Genomic DNA, 20,172 nt, shown 5'->3' on the forward strand with positions numbered 1-20,172 from the left:
TATGTACTGGAAGACTTAATATTGTTAAGATGGCAATACTGTCCAAACTGATCTACAAATTCAACGCAATCCTTATAAAAAATTCCAGCATGATTTTGAGAGGAATTGACAAACTGATGCTAACATTCATATGGACTGAAAGGGACCCAGATAAAGTAGTAATCCCAATGAAAAAACAAAGTTGAAGGACTCACACTTTCTGATTTCAAAATTTACCACAAAGCTATAATAATAAATGTAATGTATTTCTCGCGTAAGGATAGACATCTAGCCTTGAGAGTGCAGAAATAAGCCCTTGCACTTACAGTCAATTGATTTTCAACAAGGATGCCGTAATAATTCAGTGGGGGAAAGAATAGTCTTTTCAACAAATGGAGTTAAGAAGTTAGAATTTTACCTCATACCATACATAAAAATTGATTCACAATGGGTCGTAGATCAACATTGAGTTAAATCTATAAAACTCCTAGAGGAATATATAGGACTAAATCATTATGACCTTTGGGTTATACATGGCTTCTTTTATATGAAACCAAAACCACACAAAAGAAAAATAGATAAATTGATTTCATCAAACTTAATTTTTGTTTCAAGGAACACCATAAGAAAGTGAAAATACAACCCATAGAAAATATTTTTGAATTATATATCTGATAAGAAACTTGTATCCATGATACATGAAGAACTATTACAACTCAATAAAAAGACAAATAACCTATTTTTTAAGTGGCCAAATTATTTGAATAGATATTTCTTCAAAAAAGACATGCAAATGCTCAACTGATACATGAAAAAATGCTCAACACTATTAGGTATTAAGAAAGTGCAAATCAAAACCGATATGAGATACCATTTCATTTACATTAGGTGACTAAAATTTAAAAGGCAGGCAATAGCAAATGTTGCCAAAGATGGAGAAATTGGAACCCTCATACATTGTTGATGGGAATGTAAAGTCGTGTAGCTGCTGTAGAAAATAGTTTGGCAGTTCTTGAAAAAGTTAAACAGAGAGTTATCTGACCCATAAATTCCATATATATCCAAGAAAATTGGAAACGTGTTCATGGAAAAGTATGTACACAATTATTCATTGCATCATTAGTCACAATGGCCAAACAGTGGAAACAATCCAAACATCTATAAACAGATGAATGGATAAAGAAAATGTGGAGAGAGAGGTCCAAGATGGGGGATTAGATAAATGCTATGCCACCTGCATCCCAGGATCACACCAAAATTACAAATAAATTGTAGAACAGTCAACCTTGAGAATCATTTAAAGACTAGCTGAACAGAACCCCTATAACTAAGGATATAAGAAGAGGCCACACCAAGACTAGAAGGAGGGGCAGAAATGCAAAATGGGCTGACCCCAAACCCACAGATAGTGGTTGAACACTGGGAGGACACCTCAGTGCCAGAGGTCCCCCCTTAAGACGGAGGGGTCCCAGGCCCACTCTGGTCTCCCCAGCCCAGGGGTCCTGTGCCAGGAAAAGGAGTTCCCATAGCCTCTGGCAGTGAAAAATCAGTGAGGATTCTGTCTACCCTTCTTGGTGGGGTGGAAGGTGGCTGGAATCCCAGATGCCCTGTTGTAGAGCCAGCACATGGAATTGCTTATTTGTGGACACTCACCTGGTCTCTAATGGAGGGGTGGCAGCTCAGAAGGCCCAGGGACATGTGGGGAAGGACTGAGTTGTGTGGCTTCGGTAGGGGAGCTGGAAAAACAGAAGCCATTGTTGTCCCAGTGGGGAGCCTGACACATATGGCCTATAGGAAAGCACCATCTTTTTCAGTGTTAAGCCCTCCTCCAAAGGGCCAAGTCTGGGCCGCATTGGTCTGGTGGAATCCATGCGTGCATTCTGCCTTGGTCATGCCCTGGGTCTCCACACCCCTCACCACCCAACACACACACACACACACACACACACACACACACACACACACACACACACAGGCCACTGGTGCTACATCACCTGGGAAAATCTTGGTTGCTGGGCTGCTTGCCTCACCCCACAGGCTGGGGAATGCTTCACGAATTTGCGTGTCATCCTTGCGCAGAGGCCATGGTAATCTTTTCTGTATTGTTCCAATTTTAGTATATGTGCTGCGGGATCGAGCACTTAATTGATATTTTTAGAGTATTTCACCCCAAAGTAGCAGAATATACATTCTTTTAAAGTGCACATGAAACATTTTCCAAGGTAAACAACATGATAGGTCACAAAACAAATCTCAAGAAATTGAAGAAGATTGAAATCATATCTTCTCTGACCACAGTGGTATGAAACTAGAAATCAACTACAAGAACAAAACTGAAACACAAACAGGTGGACACTGAATAACATGCTACTAAATAATGAATGGGTCACCGATGAGATCAAGGAACAAATCAAGAGATAACTTAAGACAAACAAAAATAAAAACACAATGACCCGAAATCTATGGGACATAGCAAAAGCAGTCCTGAAAGGGAAATTCGTAGCAATGCAGGCCTACCTAAAGAAATAAGAAAAATCTCAAATCAGCAGTCTATCTTTACACCCAAATGAACAGGAAAAAGAACAGCAAACAAATCCCAAGTGAGTATAAGGAAGAAAATAATAAAGATCAGAGCAGAAATAAATGAAAAAGAGTCTTAAAATATCCATAAGCAATCGGTAGACTCAATGCAACCCCTATCAAAATACCAATGACATTTTTCATAGAACTAGAACAAATAACCCTAAAATTTATATGGAACCACAAAAGACTCTGAATAGCCACAGCAATCTTGAGAAAGAAGTACAAAATTGGAAGTATTACACTACCTGTGATACTGTAATAAAAGCAGCATGGTACTGGCATAAAAACAGAGGCATAGCTCAGTGGAATAGACTAGAGAGCCCAGAAATAAACCCATGCCTATATGGTCACTTAATCTATGACAAAGTAGGCAAGAACATACACTGGAATAAAGACTGTGTATTCAATAAATGGTGTTGGGAAAACTGGACGGAGACATGCACACACACGCAAAAAAGAAAAAAGAAAAGAAAAGATAAAACCAGACCACCTTCTTACACTACATACAACAATAAACTCAAAATGGATTAAAGACTTAAGTGTAAGACCCGAAACTATAAAACTCCTAGAAGAAAGCATAGGCAGTAAAATCTCTAACATTACCATATTTTTTTCTCATTTACCTCCTCAGGCAAGGGAAACGAACAAAATAAACAAATGGGACTATGTCAAACTAAAAAGTTTTTGCACAGCAAAGGAAATCATCAACAAAACGAAAAGACAGCCTACTGAATGGGGGAAGATATTCACCAAAGATACATCTGATAAAGAGTTAATATCCAAAATTTATGAAGAACTCATATAACTCAACATACACACACACACACACACACACAGACACACACACACAAAATCCAGTTAAAAAATGGACAGAGACCTGAATAAAAATTTCTCCAAAGAGTACATACAGATGGCCAACAAACATATGAAAAGATGCTTGATGTTATTAAGCATCAGAAAAATGTAAATTAAAATCACAATGAGATATTACTTCACAAGTATCAGAATGGCCACCATCAATTAATCTATAAACAAGTGTTGGCGAAGGTGCGGAGTAAAGGGAACCCTTGTACACTGTTAATGGGATTGAAAATTCGTGCAGCCACTATGGAAAATGGTGTGGAGCATTCCTTAAAAAATTAAAAATAAAACTGCCTTATGACCCAGCAATTTCACAACTGGGTATTTCCCCAAAGAAATCCTAAACACTAGCTCAAAAAGATATATGCACCTCTATGTTCATTGCAGCACTATTTACAATAGTGAAGATATGGAAGCAACCCAAGTGCCCATCAATAGACTATTGGATAAAGAAGTGGCATATATATACAATGGAATATTACTCAGCCATTAAAAAGAACAAAATCTTACCATTTTAAACCATATGGATGGACATAGAAAGTAATATGCTAAATGAAATAAGGTACATTGAGAAAGACAAATACCATATGATCTCACTTATATGTGGAATCTAATGAACAAACAAACAAACAAACAAAGCATAAACAGACACATAGATACAGAAAACAAAGTGATGGCTGCCAGAAGGGAGGGGCTTGGTGATCTGAGTGAAAAATTTGAAGGTATTAAGAAATACAAATTGGTAGTTACAAAATAGTCATGGGGATATAAATTACAGTGTAGAGAATATTGTCAATAATGTTGCAACAACTATGTATAGTGCCAGGTAAGTACCAGACTAATCAGGGGAATCACTGCATAACTTATATAAATGTCTAACCACTGTGCTGTACACCTGAAACTAATATAAGATAATATTGTATGTCACCTGGTAACTAAAAAAATGAATAAATTTTTAAAATCAACCCATCCAAAACAAACATTTTCAACATATTAGTGATCAGGGAAATATAAATCAAGATAACATAGTTTTATATTTGTTTGGCAAAACTGCAAATTTATGTACGAATTACTCCCATAATTAAGTCAAGTGTTCTATGTTTATCTGTCCCAGTTTATAGCTTGTATTTTACTGACATTTGATGAACAAACATCCTTATTTTAATATAGCCAAATTTATCAATCTTATATTTTTGTTTTCTGTTTAAGAAATCTTTCTATTACCACAAGGTATAAAAAATATTTGCTGATATTTTTTATGAACAGTTTTAAAGTTATGTTTTTGACACTTTCTTCTATTTGATCTGTTTCTGAGAGATGCGTTTGTTACTGTGATTGTGAAATCCTCAAATTTTCCATTTTGTCAGTTTTTGTTGTATGTATTTCAGAACTATATTGTTACGTATATGTTAGTAGTGTTATATGCTCTTGGTAGTTACATCTTAGTAAAATATGGAATAGCTTTGGTAATACTGTTAGTTTTGAAATCTGTATTATCTAGTACTATCAATACACTTGCTTTCTTGTTGATAATATTTCCTTGTAAATAACTTTTAAATTATTTTCATTCCAAGTTCAATTTTTACTGGGAAATTTTCATACAAATACTAAAGGAGAACATTATGATGAACTCTATGTACCCATCATCTGCTTCAACATTTATCAATATTCTTTATTCTTGTTTTATCCAATCTACCCCTCCTCAATGGAGTTTTTTAAAGATAATATTTCACCCATAAATAGTTCTAGATGAATCCCTTTAAGAAAAGTCTTCTTAAGCATAATTACATTACCAACATTAAAAGTGATTCTTAGGCCTCTGGTAAAAATATATGTTCACTAATGGATTTCCACAGATTTCTCCTTAGACCAGACTTTTGGAGAAGAAAGAGAACCAGGAGTAAGCAGAGTACAACCCTCTAACTGGCCCCATTTTTAAGCTGAATCGCAGAAGGGGGGCATAACTGGTCTGAACATGCTCAGCACACACATGTCAGAGCCTAGGTCTAGTTTCCTCAAAACATCTTCCCCACCTGCTAGTAGGATTGAAGCAAGAGTTTCAGTAGGTCATAGACCTCCTACCACTTTCAGGTAGAAGAACTTCTTGGCAGAGGCAATATTTAAGCTAAGTTTTTGAACAATGTTTGGAAGTTCACCAGGTTAAAAGAATTGTCTTTACAATCCCTCACTTACAGGCCCCCAAAAAGGAGGTGTGGCGGAAGATTGGCAGCTCCAGAATTTCCATATAGGAGAAGCAAAGGGAAGTGTCAGAGATTGGACTTAAGTCTCCGTTTACATAGTAAAGACATTGTTATTAAATTTCAATTTACACATAAATAAAAATAGCAGCTTCACTTAGGTGCTTTTTGTCACACGTTGGCCATATTAAAAGTAATTATTTTTATTATTTCTTCCTACTATTGTTTTACTTAAGGTTGTTAGGGTGGAGACTAATGGAGATTAATGGGGATTCAAGCGTCCATTGCCCCCACCAGCCCTTCAGAAGGTGACACCGTCCTCTGCTGGTATCTTTCAGGAGAGGCTTTCTGCCCTATTTCCCCTGGTGATCTTTTCCCATGAAAGGATGAACCACCCTTCCTGCAACAGACTGCTCATTCTCACATCTCTCTTTCAGGGCAGTTTATCCCAGGAGCGGACTCATATCCGACCTCTCCACATTTTCCCTGAGTGGTTTCTCCAAAAAGCGGATTGTAGCATTCTGATTTCTCCTCTCTTCTCGCGGTGATTTCTCCCAGGATCCAGTCACACATAAGACACACATAAGACGTCTATCCTGCCTTGGTGAGTTTTTCTTCATGGCTCCCCTCTCCCCTGTGGTTTCTCCCAGCAGATAATTGCTCTTGGCATAGTGCTGTATACCGAGGGGAAATTTAGCTTTTCTAAGTATAATACAGAGCGCCGGACCTCATAGTCAACACCTCCTCCCTCTCGGAAGCCTGCCTAGACAAAGGCCACACTCCTGCATTCTATGCAACAAACCCTGCCTCACTCTATGAAAACCGGCAGGAGGCCAAGTCCTCTGCTGTACGGAATAGACATGCTTCCAAAATGGCGTCCCGCATGGAGAAGCACTGTCTGGGAGTAGCCATGTTCTCCGCCCGACAGCACCTACTACGGAAACCGTAATGTCCAGAACAACGAATCTGGGCCGTGTTGACTGTTGGCTGAATGCAACTTTCAAGTTAATTCAGAGCATGCGCCCTACCAACAGTCCATAAGAGGCGGTGCTAGAGGCTGGACCGGAAGTGGAAGTGGCCTTAGACGTTTTTTCATTGCTGGAGTCTGGAGCATCACCACGTTTTAGTCCCGTGAGGTCTCTAAGGTGATTTGGGTTGGTCGTGATTAGGGATTGCGAGGCGTCGGTGATTAGAGCGTGGGAAGGGGGAAGGCAGGCAGTGTTGTCGGTGGTGTTAGTGATGGTGGTTTCTGGGGTCTGTGAATGAAGGGTCTGTCGCGTCCGTTGCTGTGTGTCTGTGAGGCATCTCTCGCGTCAGTGATGGGGATCTTTGAGATGAGTGTGGGATTTGTGGGCTCAACGATGGGAGTCTGTGGTCAATTACTGAGGGCTCGTGGGGTCAGGTATGGGAGTCTGTGGGGTCTATGATGAGCTTGCTTTTAAAACATTCACGAGCTTTGGCGTGTAGCGTTTTATTCAAACCTAAGTGTTATTATTTTTTTTAATTTCAGTTATTTTTTCTTTGACTCGAGTTATTTAGAAGTGCCTCTCTATTTCAAATAATTCCTCTGGGTAATACTGGAGTTTAAAAATTGCTTTATGGCCTAGTTCACGGTCAGTTTTTATAAAAATCACATCTAGTACATAAATAACAATGTGTTCTCTAATTACTTAATTGTATTGTTTCATATATATATGTGTGTATATCTATATCCTCACAGATTATCTTGTCTACTTAATTACAGAGAAAGGTAAACTCACACTGGAAAGGTGATTTGTCCACTGTCCTTCCGTTGTTTCTGCTTTATACTTTTGAAACTATTATTAGGAACAATTATGTGACTTTTTAATAATAGACGTGACTAAATTACTCAAAGGATATTACAGTAAACCAAGTTCACACCAACGATTTATAAAAGAGCTCATTTTCCCAAATGCTTTCCAGCACTGGATATTGGTTTTTCTTTTTTCTTTTTTTATTTTAAGGTTTTACAGTTCTGAAGGGAAATTATATCTCATGCCTCCAATGCATTTTCCTGTTAGTAAAGTTGGCATCTTCTAGTTAATTGCCATCCTTTTCTGTGAATTTTCATATTCTTTGTGCAGTTTTTTGGGGGCTTTTTTTTTCCTTTAGCATTAGAGATTACCTATAATCACATATTGAAAATTTATATATATGTGTCTTCATTTTCATTTTTCAGGTGTATTTTAACATAGGAAATATCATGTAATCAGAAATATTTGGTTTTTGTTTTATAGCTTTTGGATTTTCTCTCATATGTAATAAGGTCCCTCCCACCCCAACACAATATCATACAAACATATACTACTAAAACTTACTTCAATATTTTTTGGAGGGTTTTAAATACATATACTTAAATGTTTAGTCTTGCTGGAATTCAGTCTAATGTATAGTGTGTGATGGGGTTCTAGTTCTTTTTATTCCAGGTGGGTGGCCAATTATGTCAGTACCAATTACTCAGTGAATGTCTAATGCACATTCAATTGAGTGCCACTTTTGTCATATATATATACATACATATATATATATACATATAAAAAATTGCTTTATGGCCTATACATATGTATATGTATATATATATAAATCAATACTGTCTGGTCTTTTTATCTGTTTTGATTACATTGTTTTTATATTAAGTTGTTAATATCTAATAGTGATTGGTAATTGCTGATATTTATTGCATACTTCTTGTGTGCCAGGTAGATGTTGAGTTCTTTACAAACATAATCTCATTTAATTTTCATAAGTGTGAAGTAGGCACTTCCGTCCTCATTTTGAAACAAACTGAAACAACTTCATATTCTCATAGCTGAAAGGCAGCAGAGCTACCATTCAAATCTTCAGTACTATCACTCCATATCATGGTTATTCCCATATTTTACTATGCCTGATACTTACCAAAGGTTTTGCTAAACTTTGTATTCTCTACCGCACTGGTTCATAAAGTGTGGTCCCTGGGCCAGCAGCATGAGTACCGTGTTTCCCCGAAAATAAGACCTAGCCGGACAATCAGCTCTAATGCGTCTTTTGGAGCAAAAATTAATATAAGACCCGATATTATATTATATTATATGATGTTATACCTGGTCTTATATATTATATAAGACCGGGTCTTATATTACAGTAAAATAAGACCAGGTCTTATATTAGTTTTTGCTCCAAAAGACTCATTAGAGCTGATTGTCCCGCTAGGTCTTATTTTTGGGGGAAACATGGTAGCACCTGGGCACTAGTTAGAAATGCAAATTCTTGGTTCCTACTGTGGTTTGAATGTTTGTTGCCCCCCCTCCCCATTCATATGTTGAAATACTGTAACCTCCAAAAGTGTGGTATTAGGAGGTGGGGCCTTTGGGAGGTCATGAGGTGATTAGGTCATGAGGTGGAGTCCTCATGAATGAGATTAGTATTCTTATAAAAGACATCCCACAGAGCTCCCTAGCCCCTTTGGTCATGTGAAGATATAGTGAGAAGGTGCTGGCTAAGAACCAGGAAGAGGGCCATCACCAAAATGCAGCCATACTGGCTCCTTGATCTTGGACTTCTTAGCCTCCAGAACTGTAAGCAATAAATTTCTGTTTTTTATACACTACCCACTCTGTGGTATTTTGTTACAGGAGCCTGAATGGACTGATATAGGTCCTACCCTAGACCTGCTGAATCAGAAAATGCTGGAGTGAGGATGAGAATATTTAACTGTATTTTTAACAAGCCCTCCAGGTGATTCAAATGCTCACTCAAGTTTGAGAACCATTGCTCTGTGATGTCTAGCTTGGAACTACACCTTGGTGCCTAGGAAATGTTGACATGACGAAGGTTGAATGACTGACCATGTAAACATTGTCTTTTCCAGGTTTCTTGATGTTTCTGGGCAACATCTTCCTCCAGATTCCACCCCATCTCTCCCCAGTAGCTCTGCTTGAGTTCATAGATGTCCACCAAGCATTAGGATCCTGAGAGAATAAAGGATGAGACCCAGCATGACCATGCCAGCTAATTGGACCTCTCCCCAGAAATCCCTGGCCCTGGCTCCAGAGGAACATGGCAGCTCATGTGAGGTAAGAAGGAGCCCCTGGGGATGGGAATTCATCCCAAGGGTAGATATCTCTTATCTGACCCCAGAGCCTTGGCAGAGGCAGATGGGCCACAGGAAGCAGCCAGACTCTCCTATTGCCCCTGAAACACATCTTGATCTTTCTGCCAAGAATGTGCAACACAGGGGTACATTCCACAGTTAGAGCCCAACTGTGTGACAGTGGAGAGGTGGAATGTCAAAGAAAAACTGCTTCTCCCTACATAAATAGTTCACTTTTTTTGGTGGGGGGGGAATTTCTGTTTTTCAGATGTTGGTTTTTTTTCCTCTCTACTATTTTCTATTTCTTTGCTACTTACTCTTCTTTCTGGTAAACTTTGCCAACTTTCTCTTGTAGCCCTTCTAGTTAGTTTCTCATTACTACTATCAGTTTTAATTTTGTAAGACTAGTTTGTTTTCTAAATATTTCTTTATTAGCATCCTTTTCTTATTTTCTGGATATAATCTTATTTCTTCTCTCTCTGAAGATAATTGTGATAGTTTTTAGGAATAGTTTAATTTTTTGAATAGATATTATATACGTTTCATTCAGAAATTTTAAAAATATAAAGTAATACAGTGAAAAGTATTAAGTAAATGCATTGCAGGGGAAAGATGGAACTGTGGTTTGCCCACTTCTGTCCCATGCTTGCCCAAGTAACCCCCATAAAGATAACCAATTTTATTAGTTTTCTTTGATTGCATAGTGTCCTTATGCAGTAAAACAATTATAACTTTTTATTCTTTCCATTTCACAAAAAATGCCTTACTAGACACACTATTTCACATCACTTCTTTAATGTTAGGTAAAATACAGTACATAACTTGACAGCACAGTAGTGGCCATTCTTGTCATGTCTTCCCTTTATATTGTATGTATAAGAAATAGTGGAATTTCAGTTCATGCTTGAACTTAAAGGCGGTGAGTCTCTAAACCTCAGTGAACCTCCACTTCTCTTGCAGTTGAGCAATTGTGTGATTGGGTATCTTAATAATTTTTATTTAGAAGAAAGGAATAATGGTGTGAGACGAAGTATAATTGGTAAAGAAGCAGCAGTTACTTGTGTTAGCCAGAATGAGGGGATATTTGGCCACTTTTGTGGTTTAAACAACATTCTGATTTTTGTCTGTGCTCAGACATGATTGCAGAGTGGTCTTGGTTTTTGCCTTGTACCGTGGTGGTCAGAGAATGGTCTTGTATGATGATGGTGTTCTTTGTTTTCGTGTAACAGGAGATCCCCATGTTCTTGCCTGTCCTAATCCTGAGGCCTGATAGTACCAGGCCAAATCTCAGCTGCCAGGGGCCGCTTTTTTCTTCATTTAAAAATAAGGAAATGGAAAATACTGACTCAGAAACAAAAACCAAAGCATATCTAGGGCTGTAAGTTTAGGATCAGATCAAAAAGAATTTAAGATGACAAATATCCAAAGGGATGAAGAGAGATGGTTCAAACTTACAAAAGTAATAATATACAAAGAATTTAAAAAATTGTCAACATTTATTTAACATATCTTTGAATTATATTAAATAAAAATGCACAGAAATTGTTAAATATAACATTGACCATTTTATCAACTACTCTCAGTAAAACTTACTGATCCAAGCAAACAAAAAATATAAAACTGCTATATTAATTCTATTCTGTGACCAAGAACATTAAATTAGAAATAAAAAGTAAAAGGCTTTTGCACAACATTATGAATAGACTTAATGCCACTGAACTGTACATTTTAAAATGGTTAAAATGGTAAATTTTATGTATATTTTACCACAGTTAAACTATTTTGCTTTTTTTATATATAATTTTTCAGCTAGGTATACCTTTAGAAAATATTTTTTTATTTTTCAACTGCAGTTGAAATTCAATATTATATTATTAATATTGTACATCATAGTGATTAGATATTTATATAACTTACGAAGTGTTCCCCCCGATAAGTCTCTAGACATACTTGACATTATACATATTTATTACAATATTATTGACTGTGTTCCCTATGATGTACTTTATATCTCTGTGACTATTTTGTAACTGCCAATTTGTAATTTGTACTTCTTAATCCATTCAACTTTTTCACCCAGCCTGTTAGCCCCCTTCCCATTTGGCAACTATCAGTTTATTCTTTGTATCTCTGAGTTGGTTTCTTTGTAGTATGAGTTTGTTTCTGTTTTGTTTGTTCATTTATTTTGTTTTTTAGATTCCACATATAAGTGAAATCATATAGTATTTGCCTTTCTCTGTCTGACTTACTTCACTTAGCACAATACTCTCTAGGTGCATCCATATGGTCGAAATGGTAAGATTTCATTCTTTTTTATGGCCGAGTAGTATTCCATTGTATATATGCACTACGTCTTCTTTATCCAGTCATCTATTGATGGATGCAAGTTACTTCCATATGTTGGTTATTGGAAATAATGCTGCAGTGAACGTAGGGATACATGTAACTTTTCGAATTAGTGTTTTGGATGTCTTAGGATAAATACCCAGAAGTGGGATTGCTGGATCAGATGGTAGTTCTATTTTTAATTTTTTGAGAAACCGCCATACTGTTTTCTACAGTGGCTGCACCAATTTGCAATCCCAATTACAGTGCATGTGGGTTCCCATTTTTCCACATCCTTGCCTACAATTATTTGTTGATTTATTGATGATAGCCATTCTGACACCTGTCAGGTGATAATCTCATTGTGGTTTTAATTTGCATTTCTCTGATGATACTGACGTTGAGCATCTTCTCGTATGTCTATTGGCCATCTGTATGTCCCCTTTGGAGAAATGTCTATTCGGGTCCTCTGCCCCCATGCCCTTTTTTTTTTTTTTAAAGATTTTATTGGGGAAGGGGAACAGAACTTTATTGGGGAATAGTGTGCACCTCCAGGACTTTTCCAAGTCAAGTTGTTGTCCTTTCAATCTTAGTTGTGGAAGGTGCAGCTGAGCTCCAGGTCCAGTTGCCATTGTTAGTTGCTGGGGGCGCAGCCCAACATCCCCTGCGGGAGTCGAGGAATCAAACTGACAACCTTGTAGTTTAGAGCCCACTGGCCCATGTGGGAATCAAACCAGCAGCCTTTGGAGTTAGGAGCACAGAGCTCCAACCACCTTGAGCCACCAGGCCGGCCCCTCCTCTGCCCATTTTTTAATTGAAGTTTTTGTTTTTTATGTTAAATTGTATGAGTTCCATTTACAGTATTTTGGATATTAACCCCTTATTGGATGTAACTAGTGAATGAATATCTCTTCTTATTCAGTAGGTTGTCTTCTTGTTGATGATTTCCTTTGCTGTACAAAAAGTTTTTAATTTAATGTAGTCCCATTTGTTTATTACTATATTTTCGTTTCTCTTGCCTGAGGAGACATATCCCAAAGAAATATTACTAAGGACAGTGTCAAGAGAGTTTATTGCCTATGTTTTCTTCTAAGAGTTTTATGGATCTTACATTAAGTTTTTAATCCATTTTGAGTTTATTCTTGTATATGGTGTAAGAAAGTGGTCTAGTTTCATTTTTTGCATATGTTTGCCCAGTTTTCCTAACACCATTGAATAGACTGTCTTTACCCCATTGTATATTCCAACCTCCTTTCTAATAGATTAGTTGACCATACTGGCATGGGTTAATTTCTGGGCTCGCTATTTTGTTCCATTGATCTATATGCCTGTTTTTATCCTAGTACCCTGCTATTTTGATTACTGCAGTTTAGTTTGTAGTATAGTTTGATATCAATGTGATACCTCCAACTTTGTCCTTCTTTCTCAAGATTGGTTTGGCTACTTGCGGCCTTTTGTAGTTCCATATAAATTTTAGGATTATTTGTTCTAGGTCTTTGAGAAATGCCATTGGTATTTTGATAGGCATTGAATCTGTAGATTGCTTGGGTAGTATAGACATTTTAACAATGTTAGTTCTTCCTATCCAAGAGCATGGTATATGCTTCCATTTCTTTTTGTCTTCAGTTTCTTTCTCAGTGTCTCACAATTTTCCGAGTACAGGTCTTTTACCTTCTTAGTTAAATTTATTTCTAGGTATTTTTTTTTTTTGGTTGCAATTGTAGATAAGATTGTTTTCTTAATTTCTCTTTTTGGTAGTTCTTATCGGTATATAAAAGTGCAGCTGATTTCTGATATTAATTTTGTATCCTGCTATTTTACTGAATTCATTTATCAGTTTTGATAGTTTTGGGGTGGACTCCTTAGGGTTCTATAGATGTAATATCATGTCATCTGCAAATAATTATAGCTTTACTTCTTCCTTTACAATTTGGATACCTTTTATTTCTTTTTCTTGTCTGGTTGCCGTAGCTAGGAAAAATATATACATATATTTTAAAGTAAAAGGCCAGTAAAAAGAAACCCCCATATCTGAAAACTTTAAAAAAATTTTTCTGGGCCGGCCCGGGGGCTCAGGCGGTTAGAGCTCCGTGCTCCTAACTCCGAAGGCTGCCTATTTGATTCCCACATGGGCCAGTGGGCTCTCAACCACAAGGTTGCCAGTTCAATTCCTCGAGTCCTGCAAGGGATGGTGGGCTCCACCCCCTGCAACTAAGATTGAACATGGCACCTTGAGCTGAGCTGCTGCTGAGCTCCCAGATGGCTCAGTTGGTTGGAGCACATCCTCTCAACCACAAGGTTGCCAGTTCCACTCTCGCAAGGGATGGTGGGCTGCACCCCCAGCAACTAGCAATGGCAACTGGACCTGGAGCTGAGTTGTGCTCTCCACAACTAAGACTGAAAGGACAACTTGAAGCTGAATGGCACCCTCCACAACTAAGATTGAAAGGACAACGACTTGACTTGGAAAAAAAGTCATGGAAGTACACACTGTTCCCCCAATAAAGTCCTGTTCCCCTTCCCCAATAAAATCTTAAAAAAAAAAAAAAAATCTACATAAACATTCTTTAAAGGGAAAATCATAAAAGATCTCACAAAATTCTTTGAGTTAAATTTTAATAAGTAATATACTACATTTTAACATTTGTGGGTAAAGCTAAACTATAGAGGGAAAACAATATAGATTTAAAGGTCTTTTAAGGAATTCTGGAAATTAAAAATAAAAGACCTAAGGTATGTGTTACACTTCTAACTGAAGAAGTTAGAAAATGAACCCAATAAATATAACATTTAGGACTAAGAAAAGATAAGGAAGAAATCAGTCACATAGAGAACAAAAATAAATGATAAAGATGTTTGTCAGAAGCACAAGCTGATTCTATGTGGTGATGATCGAGAAAAAGGAGTAAGATACACATAAAGTGTTTAACAAAACAGGAGAGACAGTTATTGCTATATCAAAGATTAAAACAATCATGAATGAATGTTATTTAAAATCATATGCAATAACATGGAAACTGAAACAAAGATAAAATTTTACCAAAAAATTAGTATCAAAATAGGTAAATAAAAATGGTTCAAAAACCCTTGAATAAATTAAAATTTTGATCAAACAATAACACAGTCAAAAATGGTGGGAAATGTCATGTGGTTTTACAGTTGATCTTTATGCCAAAGTTTTGGGTATAAGATGATGTCTAAAATTATTCCTAACCTTGTTTTTGATGTTTGTTTTGATTACAGTGTTAACTTTCATGCCCAAACCAGTCAAGGACAGTGAAAGAACTGAAAATTATAAACACAGATTCAGAAGTCAAGTGTATTAACTAACTGCATTCAAGAGTAAATGAAAACAACAGCCAAATAGGGTTTGTCATAAGGACACATATGAAGCAGACAGTTTTCTCTTTCAGCAGTCTGCTCCAAAGTCAAAGAAGTCAAAATTAAAATAGTAAAATATACTGCAAAGAAATAATAAAAAGACTATATATCAGAAGGTATGATATGCAATAAAACAGTGATCAAAAATAATTTAGAAAAATAGTTTATCTCATTGAAGTAAATTTAAAAATCTAGATGAAATGGAAGAATTTCTAGGAACATATTAATTTAATTTCCCACTCAATCTTTAATTATTGTTTACCACATTTCACTTCTAGGTGTTAAGATTTTTACTTTAAAAATTCTACTTTTAAATAAAATTAGGATTACAGCTCTGGAGAGATTTATTTGCATTAATTTTCTGATTTTTGGAATATTAAGTTTTTGTGTGTGTGTGCAAATTTTATGTTTAACATTTTTAAATGTTGCATTGGCACTTGAATGTTTCCGAGATACAGAATTTATCATCTTATCAATAAGATAGCTTATATACTTAATGAAGTTTATATGTGTGTCTTCTTTTTCACTCTTCATCTCTTGGATCTGAGAGATATTATTTAAAGTTTCTCATTCCAGAAGTTGGGTTGCTGGTTTGTTCTATATCTCAATAAACCACTTTCAGTCTTGAGAAAAGTTCAGTTCATTAAACAGTTGTGTCTCATTTCAGGAGGCAGTGTTGCTGGTGGTCTCCCAAAGTTAAGCCTGTGGTGCAAGCCATCAGGTATTTAGTAGGAAGCATCTCTATGGGAAAAAAAAGAAAAGGTTAATCCCAGTCTCAGTCTCTGAGTTTTGAAGGCAGGCAATCAAGAAGATTTCTAGATGTCTGTCTCGAATCATCTTCAGATGGAGTGCAGGCCGGCAGTTATAGTCTGATAAATTATCCTGGTCTGTAGTTTGAATGTCTCTGATAATCTTTCCGCAGTAGGCACGAAGATTGTCCATAGATAAGCTGTTGTGATGATTTCTCTGAAGTCTATATCACGTAGTCCAACTTTAGCTTGCATGGCCTTCTGTGATTCCAAGTCTGGATGGGAAAATGAAAATGTTTGGAAGGTTGCAGCCAAATATTTAAGGAAACTAGAAAACTGTAGAATCCAGTCCAGTTTATAGATAGAAAATTTTAAAAACTCAAAAGACAATCAACAGCACTATAATTGAGTATCCAAAAGTGTGTTATAGTTTCTATTGAAACAATTTTTCTCTCTAAAATCACTCCCATTTTTATCAAAGATAGCCAAATTAAGACTTATTTGCAAAATAAGTCTAATTTCAATAAAATTGGCCTGATTATTTGTATAAGTCCAGCAAGAATAGTAATTAATCACATAGGCTCTTTTAAGTCTGCTTTTCTGGAATTTTTCATAAGGAATCTTCAGATTGAATTTAAAAAGACCTCTGAAGGCTGAAGGCCAGAAAAGCCAAGGCAAGGACTTGCTGTCAGACATTGCCTGCAATACCTGTAGGTTTGGATGAGTTCCTTCTCAAGGCCCCCAAAATATCCTGAGGCTCTTCCTATGCATTGCCCAGGAAGCAGCCTTCGTAATTTACCTGGCAAGATTGCTATGAACCATGTAAACAAGGTACCAGGCGGTTTTCCTAGGGAGCTTTTATTGGCTTCCAAAATCAATCTTAATTCCTTAAAGCTAGTCAACGCCTTGGTAATAAACCCAGTTTTTAATTGTGTCCTGTTATAAGAACAGATTCTTATTGAACTCTTGCAGGTAACCATATTACCATGAAAATAATAATACTCATTGAGAGTTTCCAAATTCTGGAGGGATCAGGTAGAGAGAAACAAATTAATGTTCCAATACTGCTTGCAAAAGTAATTTACCAAATTGCTAAGCCATAGGTAGTTTAAGAGAAACACGTTTTCTTTTATCTGGAAAACAAAGGATTAAAAAATCAGCAATTTAAAATGAAAATGTCATAAAAGTTGTAACTGTTTTCATCAGTTCATGCAGTCCTATGTACTTCAACTTACTCTGCTGGGATTCAGTTTTTCCATTAGTTCTCTCCACCTTGCCTGGTAATTGAGGTTGATAGGGTCAGTGAAACTTTCCAAAAAGTTTGCAAGGCTGTCCATCAAGGCTCATATGGTTTGCTCAGTGAAATTGATAACTAGAGATTTTGGAAGGTATACACCATGTGGGAAACACATTTCCTAACACTTTCTTTGCCATTGTAAGGACTCAGCCTTGTGGCAGGGGAAAGCTTCCACTCATTCAGAAAACATACATACAAAAACAAGAACTTACTGATAACCCATACTAAGTGGCAGTTAAGTCGAGATTAAATGTGGTGGGTGAAGGAATGCAAAAACAAAAAATGCCAGGGAGCGAGGAAGAACCAAGAGGCTGTCTTGGGTTTTCTATAGCCTTGAATATTCATTTAATTTACAGTGTTTCCATGTTACAAGAACATATCAGGATGGCAAAAGTCTGGTAATTGGGGGCCATTCTACAAAAACAGAATGGACTTAAACCGTATGTGCCACAATCTGATACTCAGGTTTAGTCCTTTTAGTATGTTCCTCAGTTTTGATGACAGACATTTTGTCAGGATGTCTCAGATTTCCAGGAACTTTATGTGTATTTCTGGAACACTTACATACTTACACAAATACAACATAAAGATGGATCAATGCTATTTATTACTTGACAATGCTCCCCATGTAATTTCAACACACCAAAAGAAGCCTAATTAGTTTAATATTTCTCTTTTGTAAGGAAAGAAAACAGATCTTTTGAAGTATTCCAGGGGCCCTTCTGGAATATCTCAAAGTTATTCCCAGGTCAAGACTCAATTTGTAATTTAAATCTTAGGGAGTTTAGTCAAAATATATCAAGAGGTTTAGACAGTTGACTAAATAGGATCAAAAGTTATAAAGCAACGCTTAATTATCCATTTAACCAAGGTGACAAAAGATTTCAAACACAAAAACAAGTTTAGATAATTGTTAGCAAAACTTAGTTCTTACTATTGAGATTACATTTTTTTTAAGTAATGAAGGACCTGATTAAGACAACATAAACAGAAAGTTATTTTGATAAAACAGAATCTTTGCTTTCTACGTAGGCAGAAAACTTTTTTACAGTAGCAGTAGCAGATCAATGGTCCTTTTTAGCAGAGAGAGAAAAACCTCTGATTTTGCATCAGCTTTTGATATTTAAATTCACTTACTTGATTAAATTTATATTCAGCTTGACCACACATAAAATTTCCTCAAGATTCCTTTTCCACATACTTCTACAACTTTCTATGTCCCTTTTAGTACACACTCTTTTTCTCTCACCCATTCAGAAATAATCAGGATAATATTACTTCACTTCCCTTAACGAAAACACCTCTTCATATCTTACACCTTTTTTTAGCCAAAACATACATTCTTTGTATACACAGTTGTTTTCCCTATTATTATTAATTTCTATAGCTTTAATTATATACATTAGAATTCTCAGGCTTAAAAAAAACCTCAGTTTCTGGTGAAATACAAGCAGTAAACAGTTGTGAACTCTGTTATACCAGTATTCTTTTAGACTGATACATTTAGGAACATATCATTATTTCTAGAAATATGTATATATTTCCTTATAGCAGAAAATTTTTTTTAACGTGGCACAAGACATGTTTACTAATAGAATCAAATATCTTCACTCCCTCTATAATAAAAAGCAACAAGGAGATAAACCTATGTTCAATAATTAATGTTTCATTATTTCATCTTATTTGGGAATGGTCTAGGCATTCAATGAATATCCATCATTTAATTTTGCTGAAAATACCGTTTTTAAGCCCACATGTCACTGGCATTAGGGTTCTTGGGTTCCCCAAGAGAGAAATCAAAAGGAAACCCCAGAAAAATTTCCAGACAGATTTTATTAAGCTTATGCTCGAGCACAGGGGAGACAGCACCGAGGAAAGGAAGGTTCTTCAAACTGGCTCGGGGCCTGGCTCTATTTGGCTACTTTCATAAGCTGGGACAAAGCAGGTTGGTGAGATGGTGGGCTTTTTTAGCAGGAGCCACATGCATGGGCTTCTGTAATTATCTTGAAAGGTGAAGCTTATGAGTCCCCAAAGGGGTAAACCTGAGATTTAAAAAGACTAATGACAATGCTTTTGGCCAAAGTATTTAAAGAGTTTCTAGAAATTTTGCCAGTTGAATCTTAATATTCCCATTAGTACATTCAACTAAACCCGAAAATTGAGCATGGTAAGCACAGTGAATATAGTGTAGAACTGGCCAAATAGCACAGATTTGTCGCACTTGTCCAGTAATCCTCAATCACTTGTCCAGTTCCTCAATCACTGGAGTTCTAGAGGAGTTCCCAAGTAGGAATAATCTTCTCTAACAGGACTTTAGCCACTGTGCAGGCATTAGCTTGTCTACAAGAGAAAGCTTCAGTCCAGCAAGCAAACGTACATATCATGACTAAAACATATTTGTATCCATAAGATGGGGGAAGCTGTATGAATCTATTTGCCAAACCTCAAATGGTCCATTAGGCAATTTAAAAAGTCCAGGGCCAGTGTGAACTGGCTTCCCTGGATTGTCCTTCAGACAGGTGAGACACGTAAAGTAGGCATTTTTTGCAGCATGGTTAATATCTCACCACTTATATTGATTCATGCATTCTATCATTTTGTCTGTGGACCAATAGTATAATGTATGTACAGTAGTCAGGAGTGGAAATTTTAGAGTTTCTGGTAGGACTGGATTGTTATTTGTTCTGAACCAGAGCTTTCTCAATT

General features: G+C 36.5%; 1 protein-coding gene and 1 non-coding gene across 8 annotated transcripts in view; one reads left to right on the forward strand and one right to left on the reverse strand.

Moving 5' to 3' along the window:
- Window positions 1-2,013: 2,013 nt before the first annotated feature.
- On the reverse strand, window positions 2,014-2,120 carry LOC141567759 (U6 spliceosomal RNA). The gene has a single exon (XR_012490589.2). It is a non-coding gene; the product is annotated as a U6 spliceosomal RNA (small nuclear RNA).
- A 3,823-nt stretch (window positions 2,121-5,943) lies between these two features.
- The window catches only part of LOC141566945 (uncharacterized), a 34,324-nt gene continuing 20,095 nt past the window's right edge, over window positions 5,944-20,172 (forward strand). For 2 of the 7 annotated variants that reach the window (XM_019749886.3, XM_019749888.3), the window contains exons 1-2: window positions 6,255-6,766; window positions 9,493-9,697. In XM_019749886.3, the coding sequence (XP_019605445.2) occupies window positions 9,608-9,697 (90 nt within the window). In that variant the 5' untranslated portion in view covers window positions 6,255-6,766; window positions 9,493-9,607. The other 5 variants (XM_088800623.1, XM_088800626.1, XM_088800624.1 and 2 more) reach the window with 5 other exon arrangements.

The sequence above is a fragment of the Rhinolophus sinicus genome, chromosome 8, assembly GCF_057876585.1.
Source record: "Rhinolophus sinicus isolate RSI-liver-muscle chromosome 8, RSI-T2T, whole genome shotgun sequence".
In the NCBI taxonomy this organism is placed as follows: domain Eukaryota; kingdom Metazoa; phylum Chordata; class Mammalia; order Chiroptera; family Rhinolophidae; genus Rhinolophus; species Rhinolophus sinicus.